The 17,588-nt window shown below is 40.6% G+C and overlaps 1 protein-coding gene across 4 annotated transcripts in view; it reads right to left on the reverse strand.

Annotated features, from left to right (window-relative positions):
- LOC105921930 (alsin-like) overlaps positions 1 to 14,454 on the reverse strand; it is a 52,290-nt gene extending 37,836 nt beyond the window's left edge. For 3 of the 4 annotated variants that reach the window (XM_036139533.1, XM_036139531.1, XM_036139534.1), the window contains exons 1-12: positions 14,196 to 14,454; positions 9,449 to 9,642; positions 7,878 to 8,038; positions 6,580 to 6,804; positions 5,675 to 5,865; positions 5,562 to 5,594; positions 5,272 to 5,472; positions 3,049 to 3,173; positions 2,700 to 2,941; positions 2,525 to 2,612; positions 2,155 to 2,324; positions 22 to 190 (exon numbers count right to left, since the gene is read on the reverse strand). In XM_036139533.1, the coding sequence (XP_035995426.1) occupies positions 22 to 190; positions 2,155 to 2,324; positions 2,525 to 2,612; positions 2,700 to 2,941; positions 3,049 to 3,173; positions 5,272 to 5,472; positions 5,562 to 5,594; positions 5,675 to 5,865; positions 6,580 to 6,804; positions 7,878 to 8,038; positions 9,449 to 9,468 (1,625 nt within the window). In that variant the 5' untranslated portion in view covers positions 9,469 to 9,642; positions 14,196 to 14,454. Of the gene's footprint in view, positions 1 to 21; positions 191 to 2,154; positions 2,325 to 2,524; positions 2,613 to 2,699; positions 2,942 to 3,048; positions 3,174 to 5,271; positions 5,473 to 5,561; positions 5,595 to 5,674; positions 5,866 to 6,579; positions 6,805 to 7,877; positions 8,039 to 9,448; positions 9,646 to 14,195 lie in introns of all 4 variants that reach the window. The other variant, XM_036139532.1, reaches the window with a different exon arrangement.
- Between the last annotated feature and the right edge of the window lie 3,134 nt (positions 14,455 to 17,588).

Consider the following 17,588-nt stretch of genomic DNA (forward strand, 5'->3'; position numbering starts at 1 on the left):
CTTAAGGTCCATAACGCAAACCTGGCGAGCTGGTCTCCGTGTCCCAGTTGGCCCTCAGATCCACGGCCCCAGCTCCAGACTTCTGTCTCCAGAGACGGCAGCTCGTCTCCTGCCTCGAGTGGTCCTGCAGACGGAGCCTGACCGGCAGAGACCGGTCCGCAGGCACAGGGGCGTCGTCTCCGAGGAGACCCTGCATGACAAAAAAAAATGCACAAGACCTCATAAAAATGCATTTAAAGAAAAAAAAAAACAGCACCCAATAACAGAGTTTAGGATTTAAACGGACCTTATGGACACAGTTAAGCATGGTGGGCAGAGGAAACTCAGAAAAGTTAAGGGATTTCTTTTTTGTGATAAAATATTTGATGAAATCTCTACAGAAATTGGTTCTCGGAGAAAGGAAAAAGTCAGGGCTGCTCATTGACCATTAGACCTAGAAACTCTGGGGGACAACACTGAGATGAAGAGGACAGAGCATAAGAGACGACCCTGGACTACGCAGAACAGCGGTTTCAAACTCCAGTCCTCCAGGGTTAGTGTCCCTGTGACCTTTACAAGCGTGTCGGGTTCAACACACCTGAACCAAATTCCTAAAATACCTCCTCAGTTCTCCAGAGCCCCTCTAAGGGCATGGTTGATTCGGGTGTGATGAAGCAGAGAAAAATGTGAAAGTTTCAGGGTCCTCGAGGGCCGGAGTTTGAACCTGTGATCCAGGACATTTAAAAAGAAAAATGGTTTTCTGTATGATCCGATTTTCCTAAATGTATAGTACAGGATTAAGGGATGTCCTATTGGAAAAAATAGGTTGTATACAGTATTAGCATACAGGAAGCCCAACAGAGACAGTATGCCATCAGCCTCTCTCTCTCCTGGTTAAAGTTGACAATCACATCAATCCCACATCCAAGCATCTCTAAAATAAGATAATTAGATATCCTGCACTTGAAATAAGACGATGGAGATGAATTGTTCCTATTTTAAGTGCAAAAATCTTATTTCATTGGCAAATAGTCTTATTTACCTACTCTAATCAAGGAAAATTACAATGACTTTAAGAAAATTTTGCTTACTTTTAGCTCCCTCTTTGCAGTGCAGCGAGCACACAGGAAAACACCACCTAACAAGGTGATGTGGTACGGATCCACCCTGATGAGAATTTGTGAGCTGATCAGAAACCAGCATTTAATTCTAGAAGAGCCCGAAGTTGCGGCTGAGAGAGGTGAAGTGAGGCTATTGGTAGAGTTTTATTTTTAGCATACTGAAACTTCTTTAAAAACCCAAGAAAACGGGAAGTTAGCTCGCTGTTTCTGCTAATCCTGGTTACTTTTTCTAATTAAACTATCCTGCTTGTTTTCCAGCAGGTATGTGAGCTAAAGACACTTTAAACTTGGGCCTGACTTCTGGGCACTCGTTGAAAAGACTAATTTCAGGCCAAATGTTGTTCTGCTCTTTAGCGGGTTTCCCCACAATCGTCTTCAAGAAGGCAGTTTGAAAATCTCCTACAGGAGCAAACTTTCTCCTCCAGTTGCAGATAAAGCACAAAAAAAAAGCACACTTCTGCACCTCTGTTGACACAATGTCATAAATACGGAAATGGGAGAGATAGAAATCATAATTGCGTCCCGTCAAAGAGATCAAACAAAGTTCTACCACAATCTGAAATGTATTATATATATATATATATATATATATATATATATATATATATATATATATATATATATATATATATATATATATATATATATATATATATATATATATATATATATATAGATAGAGAGAGAGAGAGATACATAGATAGATACATAGATATACATATATATATACATACATAGATATACATATATATATACATACATATATATATATATATATATATATATATATAGATATATATATATATATATATATATATATATATATATATATATATATATATATATATATATATATATATATATATATATATATATCTTATACGGCGTTCACAGTTCTAAAAACAAAAAGATAAAGAGTTGAAACTGTTCGCAGCTTCCTGGCTCAATACTGGGAGCTTGTGGCATTATTCCCTCCATCTAAATTCTTCCATGAAGGAAAATAAGCAAATTTCCCAAATAAACAGCCCATCCGTTCACACCCGTCCCATCCTACCGTGGGTGGGGGTTCCAGGAAGCGAGAGTCTCCTGCCTGCTGCTGCGTTCCCCTTCTGGTGTATATTTGTGAGGCTGGAGCTGAGCAGCGCCTGCTTCTCCTTCTCCAGACAAAGACGAATTTCTTCCAGGCACACTGGCGAGGACGAGAGCGGTCCAGACGCCCTGCCGCTGCAGAACAGAAGGTCAAAGGACGGTTTTCAGCGGACATTCGCTGATAAATATTTTAGACTTTTGCACGGTCAATAAACATACACAATAACACGTATAAAAGCAGCTTATTGTTGCATATAGGTATGAAGGGTGCTGCCACACCGGCTCCATCTATTCAAGTCAGAAGTGTCTGAATGTTTATCTGAAGTTCATCTCACTTGTTTGTCTGTCTCTTACAAGCCGAGTCGTCTTTGTAACTGGAAGTCAACAGGTCCGAGGAAGGGGTCGAGGAAATGTAGCTGTCGTCTGGTCAAACAGAAACGAACGTTAGAAGGGGAACAGGGGGTAAAGAAAATAAGACGCAGATAAAAAAATAAGACATTTAAAGCGAACCAGATCCAGTGTGGCTGCTCATTGAGTCGGTATCTCCTGTCGCCGTGACGTCCTGCGACTCCGACGTCTGACCAGAAAGCTTTTCAAGTATACTCTGAAGCTCCAGGTCGTCAGAAAACGCAGAGTCCTTGGTGGCGGCCCAGTCCGCCGCTGGGTTCGCTTTTGGGCTGCCGTCGGTCTGCGACACGCACTCTGTCCTGTTTTCCCCAGGCTCAAGCCGGCTGCAAGCGGGGAGATTCCTCCTAAAAGGTTTGAAGAACAGAAAAGTATGAGGGAAAAAAAAGTTTCAGATTCAGAGGAAACCTTTTTGTTTAACTGGGTGATGGAAAACATTTAGAAGACACAGTACTGTTTAGGGTTAGATCTGCTGTCATCAGAAAATGAGGATAAACTGGCTCCGGAGCCGGGGCTGCTGCCAGATGACATTCCAGCGGGATGGAGCCGCTGTCTGGAAACCCGTCTTCTGGAAGGAGTCTGGAATGCAGATCAAAGAGGAAAAGCACAGGGTGGGGGGGGAAAAAAGATAGGAACTATGACAGCAGATCTTAAAATTACTCCTTTGAATAAAAGATAAACCAGAGTTCCTGCAAAACAGAAAGATAAGGGTCACACCCGTTTATTGTAAACCAACTCAGCCTGACGTGCTGCTGGTCTTTGAATGGAAGCAAAATGAGCTGAAATCTGCTAAAGCATGAAGACCGCGACATATCCGACAGCTGATCCATTACGTCCAGTTAGACGCTGGAGCCACGGCACAAGAGGCTGACTGGCGCAGTAAGGCAGCTTAATTGTTGATGGGAAGATTTATTCTCCCACATTTCCTGAGCTGACTTTGACACTTTGCAGACTTTATTTCTCAGCCGCTGGCTCAAGGTGCTGACTCAGCGATGCCTGAAGCTGGTGATGTCAAGGAAGCGGAGGACAGGATGGGTCCAGTTATATATTATCATATTTATTTCTTGCTTTGTAATCAAGGGCGGGATCACCAAATTGATAATGCGTAGCACTCTACATTCTGCACATTATCAATCTGGGACTGCTCCATTTGAATCTATTTGGGGAAAGGAGGGACTTTCAGCAGAAGCGACACCTAGTGCCCGCCTACCAAAGGTTGGTTTTAGCCAATCACGGTATGAAATTAAAACGTAAGCAGCAGACGTCGTGTGAAACCACAAGAAGGTAAGCTAGTCAAGGAACGTCTTGCTGATCTACTATAAAAGATAATTAGCTTTTTCCCCAGAGCTGTCTCTTTATTGTACTGTAACCCTCACTGATAGACTCTCCTCTCCCTCCTCACACCTACCTCCATTTTATTATTGTTATTTACTAGACTGTAATGTTCACCTGCGCTCCTGACTGTTACTATTGTAACAACTGTTTACATGCATCTTGCACTACTCACCTTGACTGAATACTGATTTGCACAGCTGACTGTTTATTCACAATTGTTTACATATACATTTGTATACTATATTCGGTATATATCCAGCTGTAAATCTAGTTCACAATACTAGTTATTTATATATTATACTCATAGGTACACTTGCTGCTATTGCACTTCTGGTTAGACCTAAACTGCATTTCGTTGCCTTGTACCTGTATCTGTGTAATGACAATAAAGTTGAATCTAATCTAATCTAATAAAAGATGAAATCGTGGATTCTTATGACCCAAATTTGATAGCAGGAGCTACGCGTGCGTCCTCCTGCGCTGCCATGTTTACGTTGGTTCGGCTGTGGGCTCAGCAGCTCACTGGCACGTCCCGCCTTAAATATTGCAATACTGCAACGTGATTGACCAGAACCGTTATCGGTTTGAATACAAATGGATAAAGCTGGCGTGGTACAAGATGGATTCTTGTGTGTTTGTGAACGGACAAATACATGATTCGTTTGCCATGTAGAAACGGAGTGGGTCTCCTCTCTACTCTCCTTGCTCTGACTGCAGGCGGGTTTCAGGACCAGGCAGACGAGCTGTCTGCCTGTGAGACAGCGCTTGGGGAAGTAGGAAGAGGTGCACAGCAGCACTTTCTGCTGCCTGAAGACAGTAATTGTAAAATGATTGGTGCTTTCACGTAAACTAGCTAAAAACACAGAAAAGGTTACTGGATTAGTTGCTAGTGGCTTTTCTGAAATGAAAAAAAAGAAAAGAAAAAAAAAAATCGCTAGAGGAGTCTGAAAAGTCAACACCCACTGTGGAGGCACGTACAAGAAGGGGCCGCTTCTATACCCCATAGTGGCAGAGCTACCCGTTTAGCCCCCGTTAAACCTTAGGAGGGCTCACGCTGACGGTTTTAGACACAAACGCAGGATTTCAACAATTACGCAGTAATTTGTCAAAAATAGTGACCAGCATATGTAGACAGTATTATTATACGACCATGTTAACAGTTTATTAGCAAAAAAAAGTTACTTTGGGGGTGAGTCACCCTTTAAAGTCTAAAATATTCAAAATAAGTCACTGTTATAGGTCCACCGTCTATATCTTTCAGTGTTTGCAATTTTTTACCCAATTGGTGTGAAGCAAAACAGCAGTTTTACATGTTTTTCTTAAACAATCATGGAGTTCTTACCTCACTTCTCATGACTTCTGAGAGCTCCACTCCGAGCGGACAGTAGTGAGCGTCATCGGTTGTAACCAGTTCTTCCCTGTCTGCCACCGGACACTGAGGGGATCGGCCTCGTTCCCTAGTTTTCGGCGTGCTCTGAGCGCTAAAGTCCTGAGCAGGCAAACTGCGAACGAGAGCCAGGCTGTGGTACGCACCACACGCCACCTGTAAAGGAGGAAACAAAATCACGACACGGAAAGACAGGAAAGCTCTTTTCTATAGCACAAAGATAACAAATGCATCTGACAAACTACCTGAATCACATGTCTCCCTGCCAGATGTTCAACCTTCCACAAAGATAATAAACAATAAATAATCTGGTGAATTAAATCAAATATGTGAGATACCAATGTGCAGCAGATCATACCTTCTGAGGTTTCCACACAGGGAAGATGTTGGTGACCAGGCCAAGCTGGCACCCGCTTCCCCAGGCCCACAGCTCGTTGTGGTCGGACAGAGCCAGGCTGTGCTCCCGTCCACAGGCGAGGCCCACGACGCGCACAACCACAGGAGGGACAACCTCACTGTCCACCATGGCAACAGGGCAGGGCTCAGAAACTGTCGGTGCAAATCATCCACTTAATGCTAATCTTAATAAACAACATTCATGAGCGTTATTGCATGCAAACTTATCCGATTGTTAGTAACACATTAAGTTGCTGCCACACCATTTCCTATCTTGCCACATGCGACGTGAAGAAGCACATTTTGTGAAACATAAAGTCCTGCCCTGTAAATGAAGTACATATGCTGCATACAACTAGGCCGGTGTTGGTTAAAATTTACAGTGTGTTACTGATCAGGTTACATTCGCCGTGAAGTCACTGCATTTTCTCCCACAATACTTAAATGATCAACTGACCATCTTGGGCTGAAGGTTCAATGGCCAGTCTATCAGCGCGTTGAGTTGGTCAAATCATTTTTAGCGTAATTTATCAGATGGTAAGGCCAGGTCCCCTGCCATCTCAGTCACTTCAAGCATTCAGCATGCTGAAGTGAGTGAATCTTAGTCAGTGCAGACCGAGTGTCTGCATAGCGTAAGAAAAGAATAAATAACATTAATATGGGATTATTGCTGTGACATTTGTGTCTGGTGTAAATTCCACAGCAGTGATGCTTATGTGTGGTATATGTTGGCTCATACCATGTATTGTTTTAGCCAATTATATATATATCGTACGGTAACGAGGCGTAGAAAGGTGAAACGGTATTTACTTAAAGCAACGTATCCGACAGGGGAATTAAAGACAAGAGATGTTAAAAGAAACAAACCTGTGATATTTGTGACAGAGGCCCTGTCGTTCTGCCCGCACTGTCCTGCAGTGTTCTCCCCCCACATGTAAACGCTGCCCTGCTCGCTTATCGCTCCGCAGTGGAAGCCACCAGCAGCCACATGGACTACTGTTCTCCCCAGCAGTGAGGCCTCCAGCACGGGAGCAGACACTGGGACGCTCAGACCCCTCCATGAAAGCTCCCCGAATGAAAATACCTGACCCCCTGAGAAAACAACATCAACAGGGTGGAGTCATTTCACAGTAACAACATATATGAACAACCACTGCAACACGAGGCACAATTTGTATGACCTGCTTTATTCTTGACGGGCAGAATGTTTGAGACTTTTTAGATAATACACACGCTCTCATTTCTCTATTTTATATCAGCCAAGCTTTCAGATAATCTCTTAAAGTGGTCGGCATTAACATTTCATTAAGCTTTTCTGAAGATCATTCAAAGTTTCTCTTTACTGGCTGCATTGTCACTCTTATTCAGTCCAATACCTGACTATCTTCAAAGGATTTATTCTCAGCAACCTAATTTAAAGGGGACATATTATGCAAATTCTGCTTTTTTCCCCTTAAATACATTTTGTTGTGTACTTGAGAGTCTCTAGGAATGCAGAAATGTAAATCTAGTCTGTAAAGATGCTGCTGCGTAGATCTTTAAATTCTTTTTGGGTCATATTTTTCAAGCCGTTCAGTTTTCCCCGTTTTCTATTGTGTTTTTTGAACAATTACGTCCCAGTATTTGCTGCCGGACAGCTAAACAAGGTCATGGACGTCCAGTTTACCCGTCTCGTGATTTAATTTCAGAGGGATTTTGTAGTCCAAGCTAAAGGACGCTAAAGCTGCAAGTGAATAAGTCATTGGTTGTTCACTACACCGTCCCCCAGAATGCTACAAAAATCACCCATCGGGATGAAGTGGAACGCTCTGCAACCTGGAGGGTGGCAAGGGTGTGAAGCACCTTTAGATTTAAGGAAACTGCACCAAAACCAGTTGCTCTAACTGAGGTTTTAACCCTCAGAACAGGTTTAAAAATGGGGAAAGTAGGAGTAAATTAGCAAGGAATTCAGACCAAATCATCACAGTTCCACTTTATACAGACGTCTGAATGATTTCAACGTGAAAGGAAGAACTGAAAAGGATCAGAAATAAAATCGCAGAGCATGATACTTATGAAACACTGCACCAAAAGTTGATTAGAAATTAAAACAATGGACTCTTGCCAGCTCCATAGGATGAGTCACTCAGTTGCAACTATCAGTTAACCGTCCTTTGAAAACACACCCTGTGCCAGGAGAACGCCATGATGTTCTCCCAGGGAAACCTGCACTACAGGCCTGGACAGCAACACTTTGTCTGGGAAGAGCTGCTCGGTTCCTCCCCCTGAAGGCCAGACATGCACGAGTCCTCTGTCTGGAGCCTGGAGGACTCGCTCATCCGCAGGCCTGCAGGCACAGAAAAGACAAATCGCTGATTTCAGCCTTTAATCGAGTTTCCATACTGCAGGAAACCAAACTGCAGCAAGAGTTGGGAACAGGAACCGATTCCTAAATAACAAAAAAAAGGAAAAAATAGGGAATTTGAATAGGAAAAAAAAAATGCATCTTAATGTGAAGGGTTGCTCAGGTAAAAGGGTTAACATCCTATCTCATTCATCTGTCAGGTTAGTGAAAGGCTTAATCAGGATCTGCCTGCCCAGACATGCACTCACACAGAAAACTCAAACAACGACAGTTCCTGTGTGAATCACAGTAAACATTAGACACGATTACACGACAGACAACTTTATAAATCATCCTTCTACTATACAGCATAGTAAAAGAGCATGGAGGTGTCACTGTTGTCTAATGCTTAAAAGAAGCCGGACTTTTTGTTGGACTTTTTTTTTTAAACTAGTCTCCAAAATTCGCCAAACTGGGAAGGATTTTTACCCGTTTTTTACCCTAATTAAGAAGCTCCTACACTTAAGGAATAAACTTATGTCTAAAAATAAAATGTAACAAGAAGACTACTTCAAATAAATGTCAGATGTTATACTAGCTGCATTAGAAAATATTGTATTTCTGTGCATGTTTGCAAAAATAAATGGTAAAACTACTCACTGTTTATCAGGGATGATTGCATTAACTCAGATTAAAAATACTTTATTAATCCCAAAGGGAATTTAAACATAACTCATATTCTGCAGGTTTCTCTAGATGCTGATGGCAGTAGGAAGGAAGGATCTCCTGTGGTGGTCTGCCTCACGGCGGCTCTGATGAAGCCTCAGACTGAAGTCAAATAAACATTTCCCTACACCAGACAATTGGTAGATTATAGAAAATGAATTAATCCCCAAGAAAAGCATGAATTATAACATAGTTTGTCCAAAACATCTCATGGCAACCAGCTGATTTTCACTGCAGATAAAGTGGATATGAAACGACAAGAACTTTAATAAAATAGTGAAGGAGAGAGATGACTAGCACTTTCCTCACTAACCACTAGTTTTATAACGGTGTTGAAATCTTCCTTGCAAGAGTTCAAAGTTTACCAAAAAGTTGGCCAGATTAGATCAAACACTGACTTTTCAAGCTTGTATAACTAAAACTCTGCTATAGGTTACATGATGTAATCTAACCTGCGCTTGCAGCTTTCGCACAAAACTATCCAAACTATTTCACATCATCAGGTCAAAATACAAAGAAGCAAGAGACGGGCTTTTGTTGTGAACTGACAAAAATACACAAACTTAATTAAAAGTAACTCTATAAAAGGTAATAAAAGGTAAGCCGTCTGATCTCTACGGAGGTAGAAACACTTATCGAGTGGAAACGGATTATCATGGCGTGCTATCGGGGTCCTTTTATGCTCACCTTCCTTCTTGCTTCTCCATCACTTCATGCTCTCAGAGCTGCAGCACAGCAAAGGTCCCTTTATACGCATTTCTTTCCAAGCTGGACTTGTTGTCTCCTCAGAATAAATCCGACCGACATAAAGAGAGGAGATTCCTCTGTCGCCTCGATGCCTCTTTTGTTCATTTGGCTCCAGGTTCTCGTCTGTTGAACACCTGCTTAACAGATAAGATAGATGAAGACAGTGCCTTGAGGACTCCGGTTGAAAAAATGCTGGAGTAGATACATTTCTTCACATCTTCTCCCCACTCGGCGTCACTCTGGACTGCTTGACCCCAATTAACTCAATTTAGGATTGAACATATGGCTAAGCTTCATTCCTCTTCCTTTCCAGGGCAAACCTCCATCTCTATAGACGTTGATTCACCTGTTCCCTGCTCTCACCACACATCGCAACGTCATCGGCAAACATCATAATCTACGGAGATTTTTGTCTAACCTAATCTGTCAACCTTTCCATCACTACACACTGCAAGAACAACACTAAAAATAAGTAATATTTTCTTAAAATGAGTGTATCTGTCTTTGATTTGAGCAGGTAAATAAGATGATCTGCCAATGGAATAAGACTTTTGCACTTATAATAGGAACAATTCATCTCCATCGTCTTATTTCAAGTGCAGAATGACTAATTATCTTATTTTAGGGGTCAAACTAGTCATTCTATTGGCAGATAATATTATTTACCTGCTCAAATCTAGGACAAAAAAAATAATTTTAAGAACATTTTTACTTATTTTTAGATCTGTTTTTGCAGTGCAGCGAACAAGAAAGGGCTCAGAGTCCCACTTCGACCTTGAACACCTACAGCACACCTCACCACTGTCTTACAGCTCACATAGGTGTCCTGCACCATGATAACAAATTTTTCTCTTAACCCAGACTTTCTCATGGAAAAACCTCAGCTCCTTTCTTTCCCTCATTCACACGCTTTCTCTAGATCTTTCTAGAGCTTTCTCTGCCAGCTTCTCTTATCCCCACTAAATCAAAAGCTTCCCAACAGCATCAGGTTGTCAAAGCCATGTTTCATTAGCCCCATTTACACTACCAATTTTTAACCAATCCATGCCGGGCTTGGATCAGTTAACCGTGCCGAGCTTGGTTCTTACGACCGTTTACACACCACGCTAGCACGGTTCCTCGCCTCCTAGTGACAATCTACGGTACTACTGCTCTCTGGGTTTGAAGGAGGGAATCAAGCAAATAAAAGTGGCGGCGCCCGTAACATTCAGGAAGTTGTGTTTGGTTATAATTGTGATATTTTGTTGTTTGCGGAAAGTCAGGCAAAGAAAGCAACCTTTGGTGAATTTACTTGACGGAGTCGGCTTTTGGGACGTGGATAAGACAAACGAAAGTCTAATCAGGGCTTACAGACGCAGGAAACAACGACAGACGTTGAGGTTCATCACGCTGCTAGGCAGAATCATTACTGGAAATCGTGTGGCACAGTAGGGAGGCTAGTATTTTTATGAATACAACTTGGTTAACTGATCCAAGTTCGATCCGAGCTCGGCATGGATCGGTTTAACAAGGGTAGTTTAAAGGAGAAGTCCGGTCAAAATCAGAATTCAAACTGCTGAAAGTACTTTAAATAAAAAACTACTACATACTGTGCAAAAAATTATAAGTTTTTTTAATAATGAATAATTTTCATTTAATCATGTTTATGTGGAGGAACCCATCTTGGTCAAGAATAGTACTGTCACCTCCCATTTTTTGACGTCACTCGGCGGACCCGCAGTTGAGCAAGTTTCAACGCTCTGTTTATCACGGCGCACTATTTTCCAAGATGGCGATGACTGGTGTTCTGTACGAAGCAGAGAGTGATGAAGTACTTAGTGACAGTGATGAGAGTTCCGTGGAGCTATCATCATCTGATAGCGATATGGATTTTTTTAGAAGAGTTTCTTGACAGAAACCGGACTTTTGACGGAATCCAGCTTACCTATTTCCAGTGCAAACTCAGTCGGGTCCTACAGTATATATGTATACACGCGTGTGTGTGTGTGTGTGTGTGTGTGTGTGTGCGCGCGCTCCGCCGCAGGACGGCTTTGCAGCGGAGCGCACACACACACACACACACAGTGGAGGAGAGATCGCGCTGAAGTGACTTAAGTTATATATTTGCCCTCTAGTAAAAAGGGCAGGTGGTCATTATTGTATAAATATTAAAATATAAGAGCGTTCCAGCACATGCTGGGGCGGAGGGATACCACATCACATGTGGTATCCCTCCGCCCCTCTGCTCGGTGACCATCCCCGCAAATTCTAAATAAAAAATTCTAAAATAAAAAATAACTTACAGAAAATCCTCGCTCTCATGTCATGTTCAAAACATTCTTCTTCAAAATGGTTGCTGCATATGACGTGTTTTCTCTCTGGCCAGAAGTTAGATGGCAAATCCGCTCTGTTCAAGTTGGCAATCCAGCAACGAGCCCGGTGGCTCATGAATCGGGAAGTTGAAATAAGCAATGTTTTTTCCACTTTTACCAGTTGTGTTGGAACATCCGATGGCCATGCACGTGGGCATTGTTGCTTCAGCAAAAGCTCTTGGGAATGTCAGCGGTGAAGTCCTCTGGAAATCCGAAAAAATTATTGATGATCGCAGCTATGCAGAACGGCTCCTATTGACTTTGCTTGGAAAGAGCGGAGAAATGCTGTCGCCGCTTCCGCTTTTCCACGCCCCAGGATGTGATGTCAAACGCCTCTTACTGCCCAAATATGGGCAGTAATGTCAGCCCCCATACACAGTGATTTAGACGACAATTTATGTTTTTATTTTCTTATTGATTAAAGATAAGTTCATTAAATAACCAAAAACGTATTAGTTTTAGTTATAGCTAATGATACCCTGATTTTTCCTTGTTGACCGGACTTCCCCTTTAAATGGGGCTTTTGTTATCAGAGTACCGTGTCACTGAAAAACAGGGCCGAGCCCGCCCATCGAACTGGTCTAGATTTAGCGCGGTTCGGTTGTGTCTGGCACAGTTCAGTTTTCGTTCTATTTACACTCATAGAACTATTTCTGATCCTTTTCAGTTCTTCCTTTCACATTGAAATCATTCAGACGTCTGTATAAAGTGGAACTGTGATGATTTGGTCTTATCTCAGTTACCGAGCTCGGACTGGTCTTGGCACGGTTAAAAAAAGGGGGTAGTGTAATCGGGGCAATTGTGTGGTTTGTTCAGTGGCCTGAAGCTGAGGTTGATGTGCGGATATCACGGTTTGCACTGAATTTAATTTAAAAAAGAATGGGCCAAAAAAAAAAAAAAGCCATATTTTTGAGATACTTAATTTGCTCCACTTTTTTTTTTTTTTTTTAATAAAATCTGCCCTTGTAAAAACAGCCTAATAAAATGTATTAATACTTTTTCAAGGCACTACACCAGGCATGTCCAAAGTGCAGCCCGGGGGCCATTTGTGGCCCCTGGACCACATCTGTCTGAGGACTTTAACTCAGATGTAAACTTTTATGCATTAAAAGCTGTATTTTTCCAAACCATTAATTAAAATTGGCTAAATACAGCAAGTGTTTTCAAAGAAATACCGACCCAAATCCTGTTCTCATATTGCTAGAACAAAAAAAAAAAAGTTAAGTCTTTTGTTTTTCAATCCAGTCTAACATAATTTGGAAACTGGGTGACCATCTTTTAGTAAAGCAAATGTGCAAAAAACGTTTTTAACTTTGGATCTACGGGGATTTAACATCTCATTCCTTCAGAAAATCAGAAAAATTTCTATCATATATTGTAAAGCAAGTAAAAAAAAACAAAAAAAAAAACATTATTTTTGGGTTATTTTTTATCGTTATTGTCCATTTTTTGGCCCTCAAGTATCTTTGACTTGAGAATTTTGGTCCACGTGCCGAAAAGTTTGGACACCCCAGCTCCACGCATTATTGCCGAATTCACATTAGTTTTCCCTTCCATCTCAATGGCGCCACCAGGGGGTGACCACCAAACTCGCCAGTGTAAATTATAGTAGCATCAGTTTAGCATTTCATCCCATTATGCACAGCAGCCGCTCTTCTTGACCAATCACGCTTTTATTTGTATATGCCAGTATCTACTTTCCTCTGGTAATTGTTCTGTTTTTAAATAAATGCATAAATGTACACCTTATTTCTAATATAATTACACAAAAAGTAATTGTTCAACTCAAAATGTTATTGGTCTATGCACATTAGATCATTAATAACATTAAACAACAAACCAAAAGATATTAGTGGGCATTTACTTAAGTCTTTAAGATAGTTTTCTACAGGCAGTTTTGCCACAACAGTAGAATAAAATCCTGAAATTATGGCTTTTAATTTCAGTGTGCCACCCCAACAGTTTAAATGCCACCCCTTATGAAACATTTCTGGAGGCGCCACTGCTCCAATCTTGCTCAAAAACTCTGCGGGGAGAACCAATTACAGAGCCAGGAACAGATTTATGATCAGCCTCTCTCATTTAAACGCTGCGCTGTTTCATCAGCTCGGTTTATTTGTCTTAAAACAGTTCACGTTCACGCTTTGAACTTGCCGACTGAGACATGCGTACTATAGTCTGTTTGTTTTTGTACCAGAAAACATTTCTTGTACCCTTCCCGTCACCCTTGAATGATAACCTTAATGGTTCCTACTAATATATTCGGTCATCGATTAACGACTTGTCTGAAGTTGGCTAGCGGAGCTACCGAAGCTAAACAGGCTAATTAAACTTACCAACGACTCCATCAAACTCGGTTGAAAGTGAAGGAGCCTCTCTGTAAACCCCGGATAATCCGAGCGTGACTGGCACGGCTGATGCGACAAGACGAGCTAATGAATTTTAATATATTCAAATCAGTGCAGGAGTTCAGAAAGCAGAAGTAGACTGGATGTTATTGGGAGGAAAGCTGCGCGATGGAATCCGAGCAGGGACAAACTTCACGACGGCGACACACCTGTGGCTGCCATTGCTGAGCGTCTGACAGAGAGGCGAAAGTGTTTGAAGGGAGGTCTCACTCGGATGCGATTTTAGCTGGAGTCAGACTGTAGGGATATTCTATTGGGGTTAGAGGTCCAACTCTGATTCGATTTAAAGAGCCGTGGTCTGCCTCTGGCGGGCATCTTTAATTTGACAAGGCTAAGATAAAGTAAAAACCAAGATACTGCAATTTTGCTTTACAAAAAAATATCTGCAAAAATTAAGAGTTATTATATAACAATAATAATAATAGTAATAATAATAATAATACATTTTCACAATTTTTGTCCCTCAAGGCAGATCGTTTGATTTTAGTATCACAAATCTGAATTTACTCTTTTACACCTTACTGTTTTCTGAATGATTGTTTAGAGGCGATGTGAACATATACTGTGTTTTTTTTCAGATGTGACAGGAAAAAAAATCTTTACTATACATATATATTATTATTTTTATTTTTTCTGAATAAAAAAAAAGAAACAAACATTTAAGCTTTGACATATTACTACAGAAATGAGGATTTTGAATCTGGAAGTTGATCAACATAAAACACTAAACTTTATGTAGAAATTTACCCTGTTGACACATTTCTTACCAACAGTAAATTACCAAAAGGGTTTTGAATATTTAATCATTATTGTAAAGTGCATTACATATGAGAATACCAGTAAATTAAGTAATTATCCATCATGGCTACTTACCTGCAATGTTTGCTTAACAGTCGACTAGAAATGTGTGCATCTGAACAGCAGAGGTCTCACTCATTTGAGCTGCAAAGGCAGCTGCCACACAGGACTGAACAATGTTGGAAAATACAACAAAGTAGTACTCAACTGTCAAGAACTGACACTCATACTCACCCTACGGACCTCTTTGTGAATTTTGGTTCAAGATAATTTATATTTTGAAGCGGAAAGTAAACTCCGTGGAACAATTGGATGTTCCTTGCTTTTTTTCAAATTCAGTGAATGATTAGACATGAACAACAATGTTCAGAAAGGCTAGGATAGTAGTAAAAGGATAAGAAATGGCATTTAATGACAAGCCAAAAAGGGATTTTTAGGTGAATAAATAATGCAGTTTCTGCTTACATGCAACAAATATTATAAGCAATATTCAAACTAAATATTTTTCCAAACTAAGATGCATGAGGGTGATATTGAAAAGGTGTTGTGATTGTGAAACATCTAAAGATAAAGCAATAGCTGCCTCCGCCAAGCACTGGAAAAATATTTCATGGTTAGATGCATGCCTCAGATTGTGATCCTCTGATGTAATGCCCTGACCAACAAACGGCACTGTGGAAAATGAGAATTTGTCATGAAAATCTTCTATATGTCAAAAAGTAATAAATCATTATATCATCAGTGACTTTTTTTCTTTGACTCTTGAGGTTTGCCTATAGACTGCCAATTTACTACAAATGGTCAAACTGCTTTCATGCAGACATTTTTCATCTTTTTTTATTCTTCAATGACACACATACACACTTGTTTTAAATACAAAGTGAGGACAGTGCCTTGACATCCATTGGCTTCCATTCATTTTTAACCCTTTCTATGGCCTAACCCTGACCCCAACCCTAAACCTAGCCTTTACCATTATATACTTAACCCTAACCTAAATCTAACTGATGTCTTAGTCCTAAACTCAACCCCTAGCTTTAAAAAAGTAACGACCAAGAAAAGGTCTTCACTTTACATCAAAGTATGCTCACTTTACTAGTAAAATGCAAAAAATGTTCTCTCACAGCTGCACGTACAAGTACACACACACACACACACACACACACACACACACACACACACACACACACACTCCCCTTTCTTTGCCCCATTCTTTTTATATTTACCCATGTTCGTGATTCCCTCTTATTTGCAATTTTAGTGCTTTCTGCATAAAAGCATCCAGCAGGTTTTGGCTCTTACTTTTACAACAAGTCTTAAAACAGAGAGGAAAAGAAAGAAAGCAAGAAACGAGCAACTGCTGGCAATTCAGACAGGGAACATTTAATATTTTGCTCGTCTTGGAGCCGAACTTCAGACATTAAAAGAGCACAGCTGCTGGCAATATAGCTACTAGTAGGCTCTTATTTCAGTTTTTTTTTCCATGTAATATGATATCCAATCTCAGCTCAAATGTTTTCAAATGTGATGGGTGTGGTAATATCAAATGGAAGATTGTTTTTAGGTTTTTGTGTAAACTAAATCCTTGTCGTCAAGAGCCTCCCTTTTCGAGCTGATAAGACTTACCATGAAAATATGAATCAGATCAGCAGACTTCAGAAACCAAAGAGTGCTTTCAACCATACAGCTTGGCAGAATCTGAGTTCATAAATGTTGCAATCACTGATACGCTTAAGTTGAGAAGAATGGAAAGAAATATGTTGATGACAAAGCAGGAACAGGTTTTAACAGTGACTGTTCAAACTGTTCAAACTAAACTGAGAGCTCCAAGACAAAGTAAGAGCCTTAACTTCTCTTTGGACTTTAACTGCAGTTTTGCTCAATTTCGGACCAGTACCTGACCATTTTCAAACAATACTTATTTTTTTCTAAGTTGAACCACTCAGGCTTCGTGGGTTGCCTGAGACCTAATAGATAACACGTCTAATGGATTAATAGGTCACTTATTACAGCTAACCTGACTGGTAACATTGCTAATAGATGGTAAGTTACAGGTCTATAGTTGACCTATGGTGATGCTTTTTTCCACCAAGTTGAACCATTCAGGCTTAAAAAGGCTCCAAAATTGAACTGTAGTGTCAACACAAAACAGAAGGTTTAGCTAATAACCACTTTTAAAGTAATTTGTTTGCAGCCTCAAAGTAATAAAGACAGAATTTGTTCACATTTCATTTCTACATGTTGACAAACACCAAAGATAACATTGTTTGAAACATCATATGAAAAGGTATTTTGGCACCAACAATGCAATTTTCCAAAGAACTGACTAAGACCTAATAGATAACATGTCTACTGTATGATGGGTGACCTACAGCTAACTTGACAGATAACATCGCCAATAGATGTTAAGTTACAGATCTGTTGTTGACCTACGATGTTGCTAATGTCTGATGTGTTTTAGCTGTCTTTGCTATGGCATAGCAGCTAAAATGTCTAATGGATGTTAAGTAGGCTATTAGTAAT

Source organism: Fundulus heteroclitus, chromosome 7, assembly GCF_011125445.2.
Source record: "Fundulus heteroclitus isolate FHET01 chromosome 7, MU-UCD_Fhet_4.1, whole genome shotgun sequence".
In the NCBI taxonomy this organism is placed as follows: domain Eukaryota; kingdom Metazoa; phylum Chordata; class Actinopteri; order Cyprinodontiformes; family Fundulidae; genus Fundulus; species Fundulus heteroclitus.